Raw genomic sequence first — 20,999 nt, forward strand, 5'->3', positions numbered from 1 at the left:
AACTACACTTTGATGAACACTCTTATAGATTTATCTTTTTTCACCACTCTGATTATTTCCTTTGTATATACTCCTGCATGTAGGTTTAAGAGTATGCCTATTTAAAACTTTTCACTTTAAGTTGAACATGGTCTTCTAGAAATGTTGCTTTCATTTATATTCCTACCTGAATGGGTTTGCTGTTTTCTCCATTCTGGTGGTGGTGGAAAGTGGCAAGAACTCAATACTGCATACCGACTTTTTGATTGGTTGTAAAGTGTGCCATTGTAAGTGACTCAGTCAATTACACTGTCTTCTAGTCTATAACTAGTGTTGTGATTATTAAAGTTTAGCTGGATCATTTTGCTCATTTTTAACCTGTTCCTTAGAGTAAATTTCTGAAAGCAGAATTGATGAGTCTAAAGTATTTGTATTTTTAAATTTGTGGATACATGTAGATAAATCAACAGGGCATGGAAAGAGGCATCCCCAATCTTTGGTGGGAGTTATTTGGAGAACCATATCCAAATTGATTCTATCAGGTTGAATGCATCCTGTATGACTTCGTAAGAAAACTGTGCTCAAGTAAAATTCTTAAGCAATACCACTTTTACACATTGCACTGGGATTGAGACTCAAAATCTGAAAGGCTTTTTAACCAACTGCATAATCTGATCTGAGAGCCAAAACCAAAAATTATTTCCAGGAGCACTGTGTTGGCAACCAAGTCATCACAGACATCTCCAGAGGGCAGAGGATTTTTGAAGCTAAAAGCTTCAAATCACAGTCAATGCAGTGTGGCCATGGGATCACTTGGAAAAGGCAGCCTCAGGTTTGAAAGTATTTCCGTTGGAAGTTCAGTCTCAAAAGCAGCGAAGTTTTTGCTAGGTTGGATACAGTTTGGGATTTCCCTTTTTTGTTGTTAGTCTAACGGTTGACCAAAATAGGTTCAGTTCTTGTTGAGATAGGTCTTGTAGATGCTTTTGATTTTTTTTTTAAACACATGACAAATAGTATTGCATCCGCATTAAGTATGTATTTGGATTAGAATCTGCAGGCACAGGATTCTTACACTAGCATCCGAGTCTTGGCGTGAGATGTCAACACCCTGACTTGTGTGCGGGTACTAAGGTCTCCAGGGCGGCCGGGAACACAGGTGGAGGACCCCCGGCGTAGCGAGAACCCAGCGCCCACAACCTACGGACCTCCGCGCGAGGACCAGCCCACTAGGGCGCCAGCGCCAGACCAGCCCATCCTTTCCCCTAGGAAAAGGGGAAGGGCGGAGCCGGAGGTAGGACCCGCCCGCGCTAGCGGCGCGCGGGAGGCCGGGGCGGGTCTTCCGTCTTGCGAGGGGCTACTTCCGGATCCGGTGGCGGAGGCTGGTGCGGAGTGAGGCGGTGTGGTGCTAGCTGGCTGGCGGGTTGGGCAGCTGCCCGCGCGCTGCGGGCGATGCTGGGAGGCGGCTCCGGGGCCCGGGAGCGCGAGGCGGAGGGCGACGGGGCGGAGGCTGTTCCTGCGCCGCCTGCCATTGAGTTCCCGGCCGACGGCTCGGACCCCAAGTATGATGGTGAGCGACCCGGAATGCTGCGGCGGCCCTCTTCTTGCACCCATCCACCTTCATTCCCAAGCGGGCAGGGCTGCTGCGAGCAGCCCCGAGCTTCGCCGCAGCCCTGGGGCGAATTCGGCTGGACCCCGGCCCAGCGACGGGGGGCGGCGGGCGGGCGGCATGGGTAAGGTAAACATTTATTGAAACGAGCGTCCCCGACCCACTGGTTTGTTTACGTTTCTGTTCCGTGGTTTCCTCTTTGCGGACTCGAAGTCCTTGGTAAGGCTTCGCTCAGGCTGCTTTCCAGCTCTCGAGCCCTGTGGTTTGGTCAGACGTTGAGAGTGAGCTTTGTAAACTACTAGACGGAGATTTTGCGGACCTTATACGCTTAACGGTTTGGGTTAAGCGTTTTAGTTTGTAGTTTCTCACTGATAAGGGAGCTGAAGACTTATAGTGGGGCCGTATGGAAATCACCCTATTCGGTTTAAAGAAAAACAATGCCCCAAGGTTTTTGGGGGGTGAAGGACCTTTGGTTACTAGGAGATACAGGGTTAAACCAGGCAAGTTATTTTATAGTGAGAGGTACTTAAAACATTGACTCTAACCACTTCAAAGTGTCCACTATTTTATTGAAAGTTCTTAGGGTCTTTAATTACTACCAGTTGTTTTGGCAGTTTTTAAAATTAAATTGTGCTATCAGGAATGAATACATTGATTCAGGGAGGTTTTTAGTTTACGGTAGTTAGGACGATTACAGGGAATACATGCTCAGTTTAAGCATGAAGCAAGTATTAACATGTTGCAGTGGATTTGAAGGTGCAAGTCAAGTTGAAAAGATTCATTTGTTTCTAAGTCCTTCGAACTTCACCCAAATACTGTCTATAATTCTTGACCCTAATGGGAGACAAAAGCAGACTGCGGTTGTAATTTTAGTAGGTCCTTGACAGAATAGTTTTAAGAGAACTATTTTTTAATGAACTGATTTTTTCACATGAAACCTGGTGTACTAAGGCAGCACAATATTAGGTGAAGCGTTATGTCAGAGGAAAAGTCCCAGCTGTAAACATGCAAGTCTGTGTTATCTGTAACATTGTGATAAGGTTTTCTGCAAAGGAGAGATTATTTTTGAAGGGAGTGATCTTAGATAAGCTTTGGAAAACTTCTACTAGGTTACTAACAGTACTGTTGTGTTTACATATTGCCTTTTCTTCCAAAGAGGCCCAGAATATCCAGACATAATTTATCATTTTACGTGAAAAGTAAGGTCTATGGAAAATAATTTCATTTTTTAGTAGACTTAGAAACAGAACTGTTGCAGAATTTCTTGAAGGTCATCTATATGGTGTGAGGTGGTCACTCTGCCAGTTGATGGTAGAGTCAGAAAATTCAGAACCTAGATGTAACTCTATAACCTGTGTTCTTCAGCCGTCTGTTATGTGGGGACCAACTTTGATCAGTTACTGCATGCCCGCCCCCCCCCCCCCCCCCCCGACCCAGCATGCCCTAGAAGGAGAGCAACAGTAAGCCCATTGTCAGACTCACTGGTTTTCTTCTTTCATCTGACACAAGTTTTCCAGAATTTTTGGCTCAGATTAATCCTTCAGGTTCCTCCTTCATTTAATAATGGACCATTTATTAAGATCATACTTGTCTGAGGAGCCTGAAGTAGGTGATCCTTTTTTCTGTTTGTCTACTCACCTCCTACTTGGCAGAATTCTAGAACTCTAATTCACCTAGGAGCTCATACTATTTCTTATTCTTTTTTATAAGAGGACCTGACCTCATCTTTCCTATTTCCCACTTAGATCTTCCTCTTCTACTTAACCAGGATTGAAGCGGGAAGCATTCAGTGTCAGCCTTCATTGCCTTTCAGTTTTACTCCTTCCTGTGTCTGAGTATTTGTCCACCGGTCTTTTTTATAGTTGCTATTTTCTTGATTTAGTTAGTTCATTTGACTCCACTGATCAGTCATTTTTTTTGTTTTGCTTTTTTCTTATTAAAAAGTAGAACTTGGGGCACCTGGGTGGCTCAGTTGGTTGAGCGTCTGACTTCGGCTCAGGTCGTGATCTCATGGTTCATGAGTTTGAGCTCCGCGTAGGGCTCTGTGCTGACAGCTCAGAGCCTGGATCCTGCTTTGGATTCTGTGTCTACCTCCCTCTCTGCCCCTCCCCCGCTCACGTTCTCTCTCTCTCTCTCTCTCTCTCTCTCTCTCTCTCTCTCTCTCACTCTCAAAAATGAATAAATGTTAGGGGCGCCTGGGTGGCTCAGTCGGTTAAGCGGCCGACTTTGGCTCAGGTCATGATCTCACGGTCCGTGAGTTCGAGCCCCGCGTCGGGCTCTGTGCTGCCGGCTCGGAGCCTGGAGCCTGTTTCAGATTCTGTGTCTCCCTCTCTCTGACCCTCCCCTGTTCATGCTCTGTCTCTCCCTGTCTCAAAAATAAGTAAAAAAAAAATGAAAAAAAAAAAAAAAAAGAATAAATGTTAAAAAAAAAAAGTAGAATTTAATTATTGTAGAAAATATGAAAGTATGAGTATAGAGAAGCAGAAAATTCTCCTAACCATCATTTCACCATTGTTGACAATTTGGTATATTAAAAAAAAATTTTTTTTTCACATTACAGTGTGTTTTAAAATTATAGAAAAACCTAAAGAAGAAAATTTAAAAACCACAATCTGATCACCCAGAGATTACTGTTTACATTTTGGCAAAGCTAGAGACAATTTATTCAATGACTTACATTTAAAACTATTGTTGGTCGGCACCTGGGTGGCTCAGTTGGTTTATTGTCCGACTCCTGATTTCGGCTCAGGTCATGATCTCAAGATTCGTGGGATTGAGCCCTGTGTCAGGCTCTGCGCTGGGCACAGAGCCTACCTAAGATTTTTCTCCCTCTGCCCCTCTCTTGTGTGCATGCGCTGTCTCTCTCTCTCAAAAAGTATTGTCAAAGATCTCATGAATGTGTTAAAGATTTCTGAGTTTGTCCAAGTAGATAAACATTTAGAGAAATAATTCAGAAAAATTTAAGGAAATCAAGGAAAAAGGAGAAAGTCATCTGTACTCTCATCCCAGAGAACTCACTGCTAACAATTTAGTGTGTTTGTTTGCAAATATTAATGAGGGCTGCTGTAAGCCAGGTGGATTCCTAGATAGTAAAATCCTAGATACTAAGGATCAAACAGGCAGACTGTAAAACAGCGTGTTCACTGTAATTTCATTTCTTGTACAAATTCTATTGATGTATGGTTGAAAACAGAAGGGGCAGAGATTTTGTCTGTTCTTTCTGTTGTATATATATATATATTTACATAGCTATGAAATAAATGCATTTTTATTTTTTTTAATTTTTAATGTTTATTTCTGAGACAGAGACAGAGCATGAGTGGGGAGGGGCAGAGAGAGAGGGATACAGAATCCAAAGCAGGCTCCAGGCTCTGAGCTGTCAGCACAGACCCCAATGTGAGGCTCGAACTCACAAACTGTGAGATCATGACCTGAGCCGAAGTCGGTCGCTCAACCGACTGAGCCACCCAGGCACCCTGAAATAAATGCATTTTTAAATTATGATCATAGTATGGTAAACCTTTTACATTCTGCTTTTTATCTTTTTTATCTTTTTTTTTTTTTTTTTTTTTAATGCTTATTTCTTAGAGCAGGGAAAGGGCAGAGAGTGGGAGGGAGAGAATCCCAACCAGGCTCCTTGCTGTCAGCATGGAGCCCGACTCTGGGTGCTATCTCACCAACTGTGACATCATGACCTGAGCCGAAATCAAGAGTCGGACGCTTAACCGACTGAGCCACCCAGGCGCCCACAGAAGTCTTTATTGATACCTGATTATTTCCTTAGACTACATGTACAGAAGTAGGATTTGTTGGGTTAAAGAAATAGGTTAAAAAAAAAAAAAAAAGTTTTGATACATTTTGATAAAATGTTGACCAGAGAGGTTGTGTTGGTTCCTATGGAACTATCTTGTCTCACCTTCATTAGTATTACTGTTTTATAGCTTGCTCCTTTGACTGGATAATGGACTAATCATGATTATCTTTTTATACACCATCGTTTCCAACAGCTGCATAATATTGTTATATATATATATATATATATATATATATATATATGTATATATATATATAAACTTACCTAGCAGGTTTTCAGTATTCTAAACAGTGGTATGCTAAACATCTTATATATTTGTTGTGCCTTGTTTACTTATTTTCTTGGTAGATATTTCCAAAATCTAGCGTGAGGCCAAATGTTTGCACATTTTGAATTCTGTATTTATTGCTAGAAGTTGCAAGCACTTTTACCCCCTTGTGTTGAAAGTGTTTGCTTTTCTGTATCCATAACGATACCATGCTTTAAAATTTTTTTAATGTTTGTTTATTTTTGAGAGAGAGAGTGAGCACAAGTGGGGGAGGGACAAAGAGAGAGTGAGACACAGATTCTGAAGCAGGCTTCCGGGTCTGAGCTGTCAGCACAGAGCCTGATGCAGGGCTCGAACTCACAAACTGCGAGATCATGACTTGAGCTGAAGTCGGACACTTAACCTACTGAGCCGCCCAGGAGCCCCTTCAGACTTTAAAAATAGTTACCAATCTGATGGCAAATTCTGGTACCATAGTTATTTTAATATGTATCTCATTAGTTACTAGTTAGGTTAAACCTATTTGAATTTTATCTGTGCTTCATTTTCTTACTAGCTTATAAGAGCTTTATATAAATTTATTATCTTTTTCTTGTCATCTATAGTACAGATCTGTGTATTGTATCTGAACGTGTGATTCAAGTTTTAACTTTAAGATGTCTTTACATAGAGAAGTTTTTACATGGGCACATTTTTCATTCTTTCCCTGCCCCCATACTTGGTTAAGTTTTCTTTTAAAACGAATAGCACATCTGTGTATGCCGCAGGTGTTCTTTTGGTCTCCTTACAAGTCAGAGAGGAGATTGGTGATGAAGTCTGGACTTGAAAACTGACTTCTCGAGGACCTTTATAGATTATAGAGGAGGGTGGAATAGAATATTTGAAATGGGGAGGATTTTTAGCAGGTGTAGGATGTATGGTCTCTGCTTCTGCAGGGCATTTCCAATTGAATGGGTCCACAGCTCTTGAGGGTTTGAGAGGTCTCATCTTTTCTCTAACGGCCCCTCTTACAGTTTTCACTCCCATTAACGCCTCCATCCTCCTTTTCCTGGTGTTGTATAGTTGGCCAATCCATTTCTTTCTTGACATCTCTGGGACCTGTTCTTTCCTCCATGTTTTTTCTTTCATTTACTCCTTTACTGGGCTCTTGACTCTTGCACGCCCCTTCCCGTCTATGTATTACGTGTTTCCAGAGCAGTTTCCTCAAACATTTTTCCTTCTGACTGCTTTTGGCCTGTTCAGTAACATATTAGTAAAGAGTAAGTGAGAACTTACAACCTTCAACTTCAAGTGCCAACTCGTTCATCTGCTTGGTCTTGTGTAGTGGAAAGAGGATGGGCTTAGGGCCCCTGGGTGGCCCAGTCGGTTGAGCGTCTGACTCTTGGTTTCAGCTCAAGGTCATGATCTCACAGTTGGTGAATTCGAGCTCCGTGTTGGGCTCTGCGCTGAGTCCATGGAGCCTGCTTGGGATTTTCTCTCTCTCTCTCTCTCTCTCTCTCTCTCTCTCTCTCTGCCCCTCACCTTCTCACTCGCTCTCTCTCAAAATAAATGAACTTTAAAAAAAAAGAAAAGGGAAAGAGGATGGGCTTGGGAGTTATTCTGACCTGTCTGCTTATAAGTTCCTTAACCTCTGAGATCCGTAAAGTGAGAACGGTGACACTTCCCTCCCACTGTTTTGTGAGGATTGAATGAGCTTGTGCACATGAAGCACCTGGTGTACACGTAGTGCATGCCCCAGGTGGTTTCCGTCCTTTCTCCCTTGCCCTCTTTCTGCTGCCAAACTCCCTTCTTTATGCCTAGGCCTCGGCTGTCCTCTCGAAGGAAAGAAGCCATCTCGTTCCCTCTCGTTTGCTTGAGTGTTGAGTTATTCACCTACCTATTTCTGCCTTTGCACATCTCATTACTACCAAACTCCCCACCCCACCCTCTCCATCCCCCCAATGGCATCCTTCTGCTAGTCTTCCAACTTCTAGAATTCAACTCAAAACTCAGTTCCAGTAAGTCTGTCTTGATTAACCCCACTGGGCATAACTACTGTTTTGTGTTTTATTTCCTTAAATGTAAATAGTTTGTGTTGCATTAATTAGATTCTGCTGTTTTGTCATTATGAGATATGTGTACTGTTAACATTTTTTTCCTCTTTTAACTTTTAGAATCTGATGTCCCAGCAGAACTCCAAGTGTTAAAAGGACCCCTACAACAGCCGACTTTCCCTTTTGCGGTTGCAAACCAACTGTTGCTTGTTTCTTTGCTGGAACACTTGAGCCATGTGCATGAACCAAACCCTCTTCGTTCAAGACAGGTGTTTAAATGTTAGTAAATCTTGCTAAATAAGCCTTGCAGAAATACTGTGTTGTTTGATGTTGTGGGTCTGAGAAGCAGCTGGTATATAAACATTTGAAATAGGTATTAATAGTTTCTATTTCTTGAATGTATTTTATATTCTTCTTTGGGTAATTGCTAATGAATATTGTCATTGAGGAGCCCAAAAGATTAATAACCATATGATCGTGTGTATTTAAACAAATGAAAGATAGTTTTTTTGTTTCTGTAACATGTTCCTTCATATAATTTTTGAAGATCTGTCATGGTATAGTTGCTGAGCAGGTAAACGAAAATCACAGCTACTCATTCTGGAGTAGTTCTTAACCAGAGCCCTGGAAGAGCTGCATGCCGTGTTGTTGAACAGGAAACTTTTCCTCTACGAGCTGGATACTTCTGACACCCAGTGTGTGGGTATTTTCCCGTGCTGACCAGTTCTCTGAAACCAGCTGGGTGTCCTACAATTCAATTCAGTTCTGATACTACTTGGAGTTACTGTCAGTTCCCACAGGTTAAGGGCTCAGTCCCAGACTGCCTTCATTTTGGATGCCAGTTGGCAAGTAGTGGGTCCCCAGTGTCCTCAGGTTACCCGTACTTGTGTCCAACTTGGCCATAAATTGTTCACTGTAAAGGGTCGACCTCTCAGGTTTGATAATTTGCTATAATGGCTCACAGTAGTCGGGGAGACACTTCTGCTTACTGGTTTATTATACAGTAGAGGGTACGAGAACAATACAGGTGAACAGCCAGCTGAAGAGGCACATGGGATGAGGACCAGTAGGATCCAGCGTATGGGAGCTTCTTTCTCCATGGAGATGGGGTGCCTCACTCTGCTGGTAGGTGGATGTGTTCAGCCGGAAGCTCCCTGGATCCTGTACCTGAGGGATTTTTATGGAGGCTTCATCATGGTGGCATGATCAGTGAACTCAATCTCCTGCTCTTCTCTCCCTGGAGAATGGAGGGGTGGAGCTGAAAGTTCCAAGCTTCTAATCAGGGCTTGGTCTTTGTGGTGACCATTCCTCATTTGAGGCTGTCTGGGGGACCCTCAGTCGTCTCATCAGCGTAACAAAGACACACATCCCTCTGGAGATTCCAAGGGTGTTAGAAGCTCTTGTGTCAGGAACTGAGGTCGAAGACCAAATATTAGAACAAAAGATGCTTCTCGCCCCCTCAGCACTTGGGAAATCGCAAGAATTTTAGGAGCTGTGTGAATTTTAGGAGATAAGACCAAGCATGTTTCTTATTATACCACAGTGGTTGGAATGTTTATTTTTATTGCTGCCATAGGTTATGTGTATGAGAAACTTGAGGCCCCCCCCCCCCAAAAAAAAATAAAAATAAAAAAAGAAACTTGAGCCCAGAAGTGAGCAGAATTACGGGTTATGATGTTTCTGGTCCAGCTCATTGAGAGCATTGTGGCCTCTTTTTTTTTTAAAAAAAATTTTTTTTTTTCAACGTTTTTAATTTATTTTTGGGACAGAGAGAGACAGAGCATGAACGGGGGAGGAGCAGAGAGAGAGGGAGACACAGAATCGGAAACAGGCTCCAGGCTCCGAGCCATCAGCCCAGAGCCCGACGCGGGGCTCGAACTCACAGACCGCGAGATCGTGACCTGGCTGAAGTCGGACGCTTAACCGACTGCGCCACCCAGGCGCCCCCATTGTGGCCTCTTTAATAGCTCCAACCAGCCACAGATTCTGAGGATCTTTTCTACCGAAAAAGTCTAAGTCTTGTTTAGTGTTAGGAATCCTCAGACTTACAGATACCTTTATGCCGTCTTAGAACGGAATGTTCTTAGTTAAAGGCAGATTATTATTTTGATGAGCTCGGCGGGACATGAAAAATGTACGAGTGTACACTTATTTTTTTGAATGAGTGGTGGGGAGGTGGGTTGTACAAAAGCACGTGTTCTGTAGGCTCCGGAACATTGGTAGCTGGGGATTATTGTCTTGAGCTCATTGAATAGAAAAGCAGGTTATAACCACCTTTAAGTAGTAATATCGTTCCTAATTAAAGCAAATCTGAATTTTGCTGATTTTAAGATATTTTTGAATTCCTTTTTAGGTGACTGAACTTTTATTTTTATTATTATTTATTTATAATTTTTTTTAATGTTTATTTTTGAGACAGAGAGAGACAGAGCATGAGTGGGGGAGGGGTAGAGAGAGAGAGGGAGACACAGGATCCGAAGCAGGCTCCAGGCTCCGAGCCGTCAGCACAGAGCCTGATGTGGGGCTTGAACTCACAAACCGTGAGATCATGACCTGAGCCGAAGTCGGATGCTTAACCGACTGAGCCGTCCAGGCACCCTCACTTCCCCAGGTGACTGAACTTTTAAATAAAATATATTTAAAATGTTTTTGATGTTATTCCATTAGTTAATAATCTAATGAAATTACCCATATAGAAAGAATATTCTCTATGGGGTGTGTGTGTGTGTGTGTGTGTGTGTGTGTGTGTTTATGAAAAAATAAAAGCCAAGCACTTCTGTAGAAACTTCTTTTTCTGAGGAGCCTGGTATTGTGACTTCAGACTTGACTTTCCCCCTGGTATTTGGTCTTGATGCACATGTGCTCTTTGTGGGTTAGAGAGGGTCCATAATTGAGAACAACTTTTGTTCTAATAACGTTTTCACTTTGCCTCTGTTCGGACCTCATTGCCTGTCAGCAAAAGGAGATGTGATGTGTTTGAATGTCAGAAGGCTAGTAAATTTACGTTTTTTTCTTGCCTTTTTAAAAACAGCTTAGTACTTTACCAACCATCCAGGCACGGTAAACAAGCAGGTGCTCAGTATCTAATAAGCAAGTGTGTTCCTGATTGATGAGTGATGTTAGAGGCTCAATATCCAAATTGTAATGTGTATAAAGATAACTTTTTTCTTACAGAGTTTTTTTTTTTTTTTTAATAGAGGCTATTATTACTCTTTAGTCTCCTTAAAATTGTCATCTTATTGATGGCCTTTCTAATAATAGTTTTCCATGTTCTTTGTAGTGCTTTGTCAGACCTTTATCAAAATGGGACTGCTGTCTTCTTTTACCTGTAGTGATGAGTTTAGCTCACTGAGACTACATCACAACAGAGCTATTACCCATTTGATGAGGTCCGCCAAAGAGAGAGTTCGTCAGGTAAGCGCTGAAATACACTTCATATATGACAAAAACATTTTAATTTCAAGAGAACTGTATTGTAAAGCATTATGAAGTCCTGATTATAATACGGGTTTATGAAAACGTTAACCTTAATTTATCCAACAAATATTTATTGAGTGACTACTATGTGTTAGGCTGGGATTCAGGCAGCAAACCAAATAGACAAAAGCACCTGCCCTCATGGAGCTTATGTTCTTTTTTTTCTTTTGAGATTATGTTCTGATGAGGGGCAGTCAGCAACAGCAACATAAAAATGTATAAAAATAAATAGGGTGTTACATGGTGGTAAGTGTTAAGGAGAAACAAAGCAGTGAAAGGGCTTAGAAAATGTGAGTTATATACAGAGTGGCCAGTTACTTAGGTGAGGAGCCCAAGTTGAGTATGAGCCGTGCACCTGTCTGGGGGAAGAGTGTCCAGGCAGAGAAACAGTGATTCCCGAGGTGGCAGTGTGCTTGGCTCACTGGCAGCCATGTGGCTGGAGTATAGGCAAGGGGAGAGTATGGAAGAGGTAGGGAAGGAGGGCAGCAAGATGGACAGATGGGGTAGGATCTTGAGACCGTTTTAACATCTTTGGTTTTTACTCCGAGTAAAATGGGAAGCATTACAGGATTTTGAGCCAAGGAGTGACATGATCTGACTTTCGTTTTAATGGACGCCCCCCTGCCCCCAGCTGCCGTGTTGAGAATAAATGGAGGGAGGCAAGGGTAGAAGCAGGGAGACAGGTGGTCATACAGGGACAGGAAGGGATGGTGGCTTGGAATGGGTGGTAGCAGTGGAGATGTGAGAAGTGGTCTGTTTCTGCATGTATTTTGAAGGCAAAGCTAGAGTTATTTGCTGATAGAACTCCTTGGTCAGTTCTCAACTTTGGCAGTGGATGGCAAGAATATAGCTTTTTAAGTAGTGATCTTTTGGTTAAGAGAGAAGTGTTTTCAAACATGAATTTTGTGAGATTCCTCATTCCATGAACTTTTCAAAATGCTTTTAAAAGCAATTGTCTAATTTTAGGATCCTCGTGAGGATAATTCTCATATCCAGAAGATCAGGTATGTGTTAAATACTTCTGTGATTGTGCAAAGAGTAAGCTCTCCAAAATAAATTAAGACCTTATCCTGAATTAATCAGAAATTAGTTTGGGGATTAAAAATAATGTAGTTCGGGTAATTTATGAAAATTAAAATCTTTGTTCTGAGAAAATAGTTACTGCTCCAAGATTTGTATTACTTCTCATTCCCACTCCCTCTTTTGTCCCCCCTCCACTCCTTTTTCTGTGTGGATTCCATAAGCCCCACCTTTATTGAGGGCACTGACACCCGGTCTCTGTCAGCAGAACAACATTGAATTTTGGTTGTATGTAGGAAATGCTAGTTTAAAATCTGTAATTGGTCTCATTAAGAAATTTAAATAGGTTTGTTACTGAGCTCAGCTAATCAACTGCTGCTTGTTAGTTATCCTTAGGATTCCTGCTTTAAAACATTGATAATTTCTAATTGGAATGCTAATTACTGGTAACATACTTGATTACTTGATTAATGATCCCTTTCCTGTCTTTATTTTTTCCCCACTCGCTGTCTGTATTACATGTTGATTTGCTTAGCAAATATTTCCTTCCTAGAGAATGAAAAGTGTCATTTTGGCTCATCTTTTCAAATCATCATAATTTAGTGATAAGTAAGGTTTGGTAGGTTAATAATACAATGAACGTGAAATATCCTAGATGGTTGAATCTCTCGTGTTTTGATATTGATCGGTTGTTTGTATTTTGCTTTTAGATCAAGGGAAGTAGCCTTCGAAGCACAGACTTCACGTTACCTAAATGAATTTGAAGAGCTTGCTGTCTTAGGAAAAGGTGGATACGGAAGAGTGTACAAGGTTGTTTCCCACATCCTTGTTTTGACCTCCTACTCTGAATAAGTGCATTTTGAGAAGTTGTTCTCGTGATTATTATTTAAAGCGCTCAAAGGAAATTCCTGGAAGTCATGTAGGCTTACTCTTCGTTGAGATCTGTTATTTATGGGGAAGTCAGCAGGCTTTAACCTTTTCCTAACCATACTGGTGGTTTAGGCAGATTCCAGAAACTATATTAATTTTCTTGAAAACGTATCAGTGAAGAAAGTTGTGGTATTGTATTTTGGGCCTTACATAGTTTTTTTTGCTAACATTCCCATTTTTCAGACCTAGAGTCTCTAGGAGGTGGAGTCTCACTATAGTTTGGAAGCTTCTAGTCTGGCTGGCTATGGCCGACTTCCCTGAACTCTTTACTATTAAAGAGGAGGCTTGTCTTTCGCTTAATTTTATCTCTTTAGCTAGTTTGGATCCTGAGCTCACGTTAAAATAAATTTCTCTGTTCAGTTGGAATTTAATGGCACAATGTACTTTCTCTTTCCCTCTACTTTTTAGGTCAGGAATAAATTAGATGGTCAGTATTATGCAATTAAAAAAATCCTGATTAATGGTGCAACTAAAACAGATTGTATGAAGGTATGGTTTTTTAAGTGTATTTATTTTGAATAGTTGAGTGTTTAAGTCCTTTTGAAAGAGTTATGTGTGTGTGTGTATTTGGCAAATACTAGATGATATGGGGGCTTTTGGGGGGGAGGGGTTTAAGTTATTTAAATTCCAGTTAACATACAGTGTTACATTAGTACAATATAGTGGTTCCACAGTCCCATACATCACCTGGTGCTCATTAGGCTCTGATACTTACATATTTTTTATTCAAAAAATTTTTTAAAATTAATACTAGGTGTTGTGGGTTGCCGAATTTACTGAGTGAGTTACAGTAAAACAAACATCAAAACTAAATTTTTATTTGACTTAATTTTCTTTTAAGTTTATTTTGAGAGAGAGAGAGAGAGAGAGAAAGTGCGAGTGAGGGAGGGGCAGAGAGAGTGGGGAGAGAGAGAGAGAATCCTAAGCAGGCTCTGCACTGTCAATGCAGAGCCCAGTGCAGGGCTCGATCTTACCAACTGTGAGACCATGACCTGAGCCCAAACTAAGAGTCAGACTCTCAACCGGCTGAGCCACCCAGGCGTCCCTGACATAATTTTTTATAGACGCTCCTGATTGACCACATTTCAGGAGCGTTGCTGGGGAAATTAATTTTTAAAGTAAATCATTCATATACAGTATAGCTTGTTATGAAAATAGGAGTTCAGTTCAGGTTCTGGTCTTCCCCCTGACATGTTGTATGGTCCTGGGCAAATGACATAGTCCTCTAAGCCACTTCTGTCTCCTGTCCTTGACGTAGTGACTGCCGTGGTTTTATTTACCTTCAGGGACTGGATTTACTCATAGTATATGTGCTGCCGAAGCAAGCACTGGACTTACTGGTAGTAGTAAAATGAGAGAATGAATATAAATGGGCTCTGTAAAGTATGAAGCACTCGGTACGTGTACGTTATTTTGTCGCTGTAACAATTCCATTTGTCTCAATAATATTACGATTATTTTAACGTAGTTTAGATTTCCTGTTCAGATGGATTTCGGTTGTTTTGCTCTGAAACAAGTGGTATTTTGGTACGAGGGACAGTTAGTCAGCTGTCCGTGAAAGCCAGATCTAAGTGTGTTTCCTCTGTAGGTACTGCGGGAAGTGAAGGTCCTGGCCGGCCTTCAGCATCCTAGTATAGTGGGCTACCACACTGCTTGGATAGAACAAGTTCACGTGGCCCAAACACAAGGTAAGCAGGCACACACGATGTAGCTGAAGGGTTGGCAAACTTCGGCCCGTGGGCCAGACCTGGCCCACCCCCATTTTTGTGCATCCCCTGAGCGGAGGGTGTTTTCTTACATTTTTAAATAGTTTAAAAGCGATCAAAAGAAGACTATTTTGTGAAAGTTACCTGAAATTCAGATTTCACATCAATGAGCAAAAGTTTGCTAGGTCACCGGCTCATTCATTTGTGTATTGTCTGTGGCTCCTTTTGCACCACAACAGCAGAGCCCAGTAGTTGGGGCCGAGTCCTGGAAGACCCACAGAACCTACAGCAGTAACTCTCGGGTCTTCTGCAGGAAGTTTGCTCCCTGCTGCCCCTTTTGGGCATAGTTGAATAGCTCTGTTTCTACAGTTCCTAAAATGAGCCAGGCATTTGAATAAGCTTGTTATATTTTGCCAGAAGGTATTGACATTTTTAGACTTGTGGTCCCATTTGCTGTTATTTTATTTATTAAAAACTTTTTTTTTAATGTTTATTTGTTTTTGAGGGAGAGAGCGTGCGCGCGGGGGGGGGGGGGGGGGCAGAGAGAGAGGGAGACACAGTATCTCAAGCAGGCTCCAGGATCTGAGCTGTCAACACGGAGCCCTACATGGGGCTTGAACTCACGAGCTGCGAGATCATGATCTGAGCCGAAGTCAGACACTCAATTGACCGAACCACCCAGGTGCCCCTCATTTGGTGTTATTTTAGCTCTGCCTTTGACTATGACTTAGAAAGCTAGGCTGCTTGAAGATATGTTTTTGTTTCTGTCTGACAGATAGAATTTCTATTCAGTTGCCATCTCTGGAAGTGATCTCCGACGTGGACAATGACAGGTGTGTGCACTGGTGTTTAGTTTGACAGGTTAAGGTATAACCTGCCCTGGGTTGTCTTTGTCTTTTTCCTCATTTTCATTACAAAATGTTAAATTGTTTCCTCCTCTCAGCCATTTCTTGTCAGTGTTTTCAGTAAATGTTGCTCCTAGAGAGATTTGATGCAATTTGCTTCAGGAGTTTACCAGTCAAGATTCTGAGGGCTCAAGGGGAGAGCTGAGTTACTCTTTATCTTTTTTTTAAGTTGGTTTTTAGCTTTACTGTTCTTTTTTCCTTCCAGAAATCAATATGTTAAAACCGATGAAAGTAACAGCTCATCCATTATCTTCGCCGAGCTCACCTCAGAGAAAGAAAAGTCCTTAGAAGAATCTGGCATTGAAAATCAGAATAACAGATTGGTGAATTACACCACCAATGCAGTTACAAGAGACGCCAGTGAATTTGAATCATCCAGTTTAGTCCAGGGAAATGGTTTGGCCGATTTGCCTTCCAGATCGATCGTCGAACATCAGCTGCCACTTAGGCATCATTCCGACTTAGAAGAGAATTTCACATCCACTGAGGAATCTTCGGAAAACTTAAGTTTGTTGGGGCAGACGGAGGTAGGTAACTTTCCCAGAACCTACTGAAGATTTGATGCTCACCCATAGCAATTATGTCAAGGACTGTGACTAGCTGTGGCCTCTCCCTGCCCCCGCTGACTGCTCACCTTGCCCTCCCCCGTCTCCCCTCTCGCCCTTCATCTGCTTTGGTCAGCCTCTCCCCTCCACGTCCCCCCGCCTGTGGCCCTTGTGTTGGGTCTTCCCTCCTTTGCTTAGTTAGCTCCTACCACTCCTTTTCAGGCCTTCTCTAGATCTTCTCATTTGTGCCCCCTGGAATTGGAAGCATCATTCACACTTTTTGTGTTGTGTGTTAGCATCATGCTGCACACATATGTTTATGCATAAAGGTTTTCTGTATTTTGCAACGTGACTTTAGGAGAGAGGAGAGGAGAGATCCCCACGTCCGTTTTCAGGACACTCATTAGGGTCACACTTATATGTTGGTGAGACTCCTGCATACTCTCACTGGTGTTGAGAATTCGTGTTTAAAAAAAAAAACCTTAAACATTAACAGAATCTACATACAGTCCCGCATGCTGGGATTACAGAGCTGTATGCCAGCTGTATGTATGCATGCACGCAGAATTAATTCTCGTTGTCCAGGACCATGTGGCTCTGTGCATGTGCTTTTCACGAAACACAAAACTTTGAGCGGAGTCCTCCGAATCCAAAGGAGTTGCGTGTGAGGGACTGTTCATCAAAACCATTTCGTTTCCCTGTATTACATTTGGGGGATTTTCCTCGGCACCTAAATGGGCTCTAGCAAGCTTAATTTTTGCTTACCTTTTCCTTGAACAAGTTATTTATGGACCCGGTGAAGCCACCACAGTGCGTATACCTTGAGGTATACAGAGAGTTGAATACCACACAGCCATTCTTTGACATGGTGTCTTAGCTTTGGAAACTGTGTTGTGAGCAGACCACATAGCCTCAGCCCCCGTGCCTCCGTGTCCCATTCAGGAGCTGCTCCCGTTCTCCTACCGGGCCTACTCCTGCCCCCTTGGGTTATGACACACCGTTTTCGGTATTCCTTTATTTCTCTGTCTCCTTCACTAGACCCTGGGGCTTCTTGGGTAGACACGTGCTTGTCGTCTCTTTCCTGAGCACTTAGCCCCGTGCTTGACCTAGAGTAGGCAGGTGAGTATCTGTTGACTGAGTGATAGGAGCAAATCGTGCACAGGTGGGAGCCAGCTGTGTCGCCCCCCAGGTGCAGTACCACCTGATGCTGCACATCCAGATGCAGCTGTGCCAGCTCTCGCTGTGGGACTGGATAGTCGAGAGAAACCAGCGGGGCCAGGAGTACGTGGACGAATCTGCATGTGAGTACCGTATGTATCTGGAAACATTGGGCTGGGAAATCAAGACACGGGCGGTCTTCCGCTGTAGGAGCTACCTCCGTGTGCTTTAGGGGAAAAACATCACCTTTTTAACATAAAGAAACAATGGTGCTTATTTCAACATTTTTTAAGAATGGAGGTCTATAAAAAGAGAGATGTGGTTTCTTGATACCTAAGCAGTAATACGCTAGAATTCAGGTTAATGCTTTTGGGCAGAAAAGGTCTTTTAGAATCTTTGCAAGGAAATTTAAATATTTGTGTTATTTTTTGGAACATGACACTGTGATACTCTTGCAAAATTACACCCTTAAAGAAATCCTTACAGAAGGGTAGGGGGTGAAAAGTTTGTCTCTCTGAAGATCCAGATCCCCTTCCTTCCTCTGTAGTTAGATATCCTCTAGAAATACTCTGTCAGGCTAGTAATTTCTAAAATTACCATCACACTGGTTCTCAACTTGTGCCGCACATTAGAATCACCTAGGGAGCTTTCAAAAAGGTGTCGTTGATGAGAAAGAATAACTTTAAGGTGGAGTAAGCCGACCAACATGACTTTGGCTGGTGTTCAAGGTCAGCATCTGCAGTGAAAACTCCTATTCATAGTGTGTGCCCTTGAGAAGGGGTGATGAGAGGGGCATTGTGTGTCTGCAGTCTTTCTCCCCAAAACCCATAATGCCATCTAGTTGTAAGAAAACATCAGACAAATCTCTGTCTGAGCATGTTCTACGAAGTGTCTGACCAGTACTTCTCAAAACTGTCATGGTCGTCATAAATAGGAAAAGTCTAAGGAACTGTCACAGACCCGAGGAGCCTCGTGAGACATGACAACTAAATGTAATATGGTGTCCTGGACGGAGTCCTAGAACAGAGAAGGGACATTCAGTAAGAACTAAGGAAGTCTGAATAGTTTGTGGGCTTGTATCAGTATTTGTGCATTATTGTGACAAATGTACCATACTAATGTAGGTGTTATTAAAGGGAAACTGGGTGTGGGCTGAGTGGGAGCCATACTATCATCTCCATTTCTCTGTAGATCTAACATTGTTTTGACAAGTGAAGTCTGTTTTTTTAAAAAGGCTGTTGTCTGAGACCACACAGTAATTTTTACATAATTGGTATTGGGATAGGGTTTGGCCTTTGGTATTTATTTGAAAATTCTCTTGTCGATTCTAATGTGTATTCCGTTACCAAAATTGGGGACGCAAGAGACCGGGTTTTAAGTAAAGCCTCAGCTAAATACCGAGTATTAATCATTTGCTGTTCACTCTGGATGACACTGTCACCCTTTATTTGGTCTAAAATATAGGTCATTTAACCCACCCAGAATCTTAGATTAGCTTCCAGTGAAGGCAGAAACATAATGCCTCCCTCAAACATTTCCTCGACGTTCGCCGCTTCTTTGGTTTACCATGTAATCAGAACCTGGCACGCTTTTCTCAGTTCAGTCGTGGCAAGGAGTAGGCAGGGTGTTTTCAGTGCCCTGTTGGGTTGTATCCGTTGCTGCACAGGCATCGTGGTGCTATACACAGATGTTTCTACAAGAAGAATGGCTTATTAAAGTTTGTATGGAGTTGTTGAGCTTTCAACTTCCGTTTGGAAAATAAGTAATGAGTCCCTCATGATGTATGGGATGTCTCCGATTTACACCATCCAGGACAGTAAGCCACCATCCAGGACAATGAAAACAGGGCAAGACCGTGTATGATATAGCTAGCTAGCACGATACATATTTTTCTTCTAAAAATACTTTAAAATACAAAGGTTTTACTTTGTAGTACTCCGGCACCGTGTGCGTTCCTTCCTGTCGCGTGTAGTTTTACAGGAGCCATTCCCAACAGTCCAGAAGTGATAGACCCCGGTATGTATCCTGCCTCTAGCACTCACTGGCCATAAGGCTTGGGTCAAGTCAGGGGGCTGTTCTCTGCCTGTTTCCTCCCCTGTGAAATGTGGATCGGCCCATGTGATCGGGTTTGAGGAGTGAAGCAGTCGGTGTGAAGGGTGCGGTGCCGAGGGAACGGAAAGTGTTCTCCCTGGATCGGGCCCGTGTGCGGCACCGAACCCTCTAGCTGGGGCCTGAGATGGGCACCTCTTACCGACAGACCCAAGGAAGGTAGTTGTTCCGAAAGGCTGTGAAAGCCCCAAAGCCCTCCTTCATCCCTGTGGACAGGGGGTCGCGGCCTCGGTGTGAGGGGCGCTGGTAGTAGAGGTGCTTGTGAGTGGTACCCTTGAGCACACACCCACACACACACCCACGCACACAGTTTTCTGTCTTCTCAAGCACTGGGCTAAGGACTTGAGCTTCCTGAGGTACATGCTAGCTGGTGCAAAAGGGGAGCGTGGGGTAGGTGAGCTGCGTAACGACGTAGGCTCATCCAGGAGAAGGGAGCCTGTCTCGTGTGGTGCTTGAAAGTAAGCAGTCTGTTTAAGGTTTACAGTGGCAGACAAGAGAAAAGCTATTAAGTTCTCGTTACGATATTCACCAAAATAGCTTAGCTGGAAAACTCCAGGATTTTTGTCCTTATCAATTTCTGTTTTAGTCCTACAGAACTTTCCCGCCCTCTAAAGTTAGGTGTTACATCTCATGGTAATAGATGAATTAAATTATTTACTTTTCCCTATATTTCATTTTTCATGTGTTAGTCAATTTTGGAAACTGCAGCATTGCAAATGTCCACATAATGGAAGCTCACTCCTCAAGCTAGCCTAATGTATCTGTTTTTTATTCCATTATTTGTAACAGTGTCTCTAATCCGCAGTGGGTTTAGGACACCAAATTTATTAGCTGTGAGGGATGTCAGGGGTCGAAGAAGATTTAAACCTAATTTAATCTAGCCACCTGATGCCTGAAGAATGGTTTGAGAGGTAATTAATACAGGGGCTCTTGAGTGAAATTAGTGACACCAATTCTATTCACTAGGGTGCTGGTTTGTGGGTTTCTTAGCCACCTGAGGAGCCCTTCTTGTCTAATTTCTAACCGTTTTGGAATGTTGAAATTCCATTTGTTGAATGGAATTCCATTTTGTTGAAAATCTGAACGATGTTAATGTGTTTAATGTATTTAGAACTATGTAACATTGAGATGTTAATGTAATGAGTTAAAAGACAATTAGAGAAATAAAACTTCCTCTTTTACTTGAAGGTCCCTATGTTATGGCCAGTGTTGCAACAAAAATTTTTCAAGAAGTGGTGGAAGGTGTGTTTTACATACACAACATGGGAATTGTACACAGAGATCTGAAGGTAAGTGGAGAGGCTGAGTCGTTGAAAGCAGCAGTAATTTCGTATCAGGGAGGACGTGGCATTGGTTCTTTGAATTAGATGGAATTATGTATCCTCTTTCATTTATCTAGAGGATTATCATTATTTTTATGTAAATCATCATCCTATAGGTTCCGAACTT

At 42.5% G+C, this 20,999-nt stretch overlaps 1 protein-coding gene across 4 annotated transcripts in view; it reads left to right on the forward strand.

Annotated features, from left to right (window-relative positions):
• The first annotated feature begins 1,336 nt into the window (after positions 1-1,336).
• Positions 1,337-20,999, forward strand: part of EIF2AK1 (eukaryotic translation initiation factor 2 alpha kinase 1) — a 33,897-nt gene continuing 14,234 nt past the window's right edge. For 2 of the 4 annotated variants that reach the window (XM_060649539.2, XM_078439886.1), the window contains exons 1-11: positions 1,337-1,546; positions 7,821-7,979; positions 10,981-11,114; positions 12,144-12,181; positions 12,908-13,007; positions 13,536-13,616; positions 14,716-14,815; positions 15,609-15,666; positions 15,944-16,265; positions 17,473-17,584; positions 20,739-20,839. In XM_060649539.2, coding sequence (XP_060505522.1) covers positions 1,429-1,546; positions 7,821-7,979; positions 10,981-11,114; positions 12,144-12,181; positions 12,908-13,007; positions 13,536-13,616; positions 14,716-14,815; positions 15,609-15,666; positions 15,944-16,265; positions 17,473-17,584; positions 20,739-20,839 — 1,323 coding nt within the window. In that variant the 5' untranslated portion in view covers positions 1,337-1,428. Of the gene's footprint in view, positions 1,547-7,820; positions 7,980-10,980; positions 11,115-12,143; positions 12,182-12,907; positions 13,008-13,535; positions 13,617-14,715; positions 14,816-15,608; positions 15,667-15,943; positions 16,266-17,472; positions 17,585-20,738; positions 20,840-20,999 lie in introns of those variants that run through there. The other 2 variants (XM_060649537.2, XM_078439885.1) reach the window with 2 other exon arrangements.

Source organism: Panthera onca, chromosome E3 (assembly GCF_046562875.1).
Source record: "Panthera onca isolate mPanOnc1 chromosome E3, mPanOnc1 haplotype 2, whole genome shotgun sequence".
Classification (NCBI taxonomy): Eukaryota; Metazoa; Chordata; class Mammalia; order Carnivora; family Felidae; genus Panthera; species Panthera onca.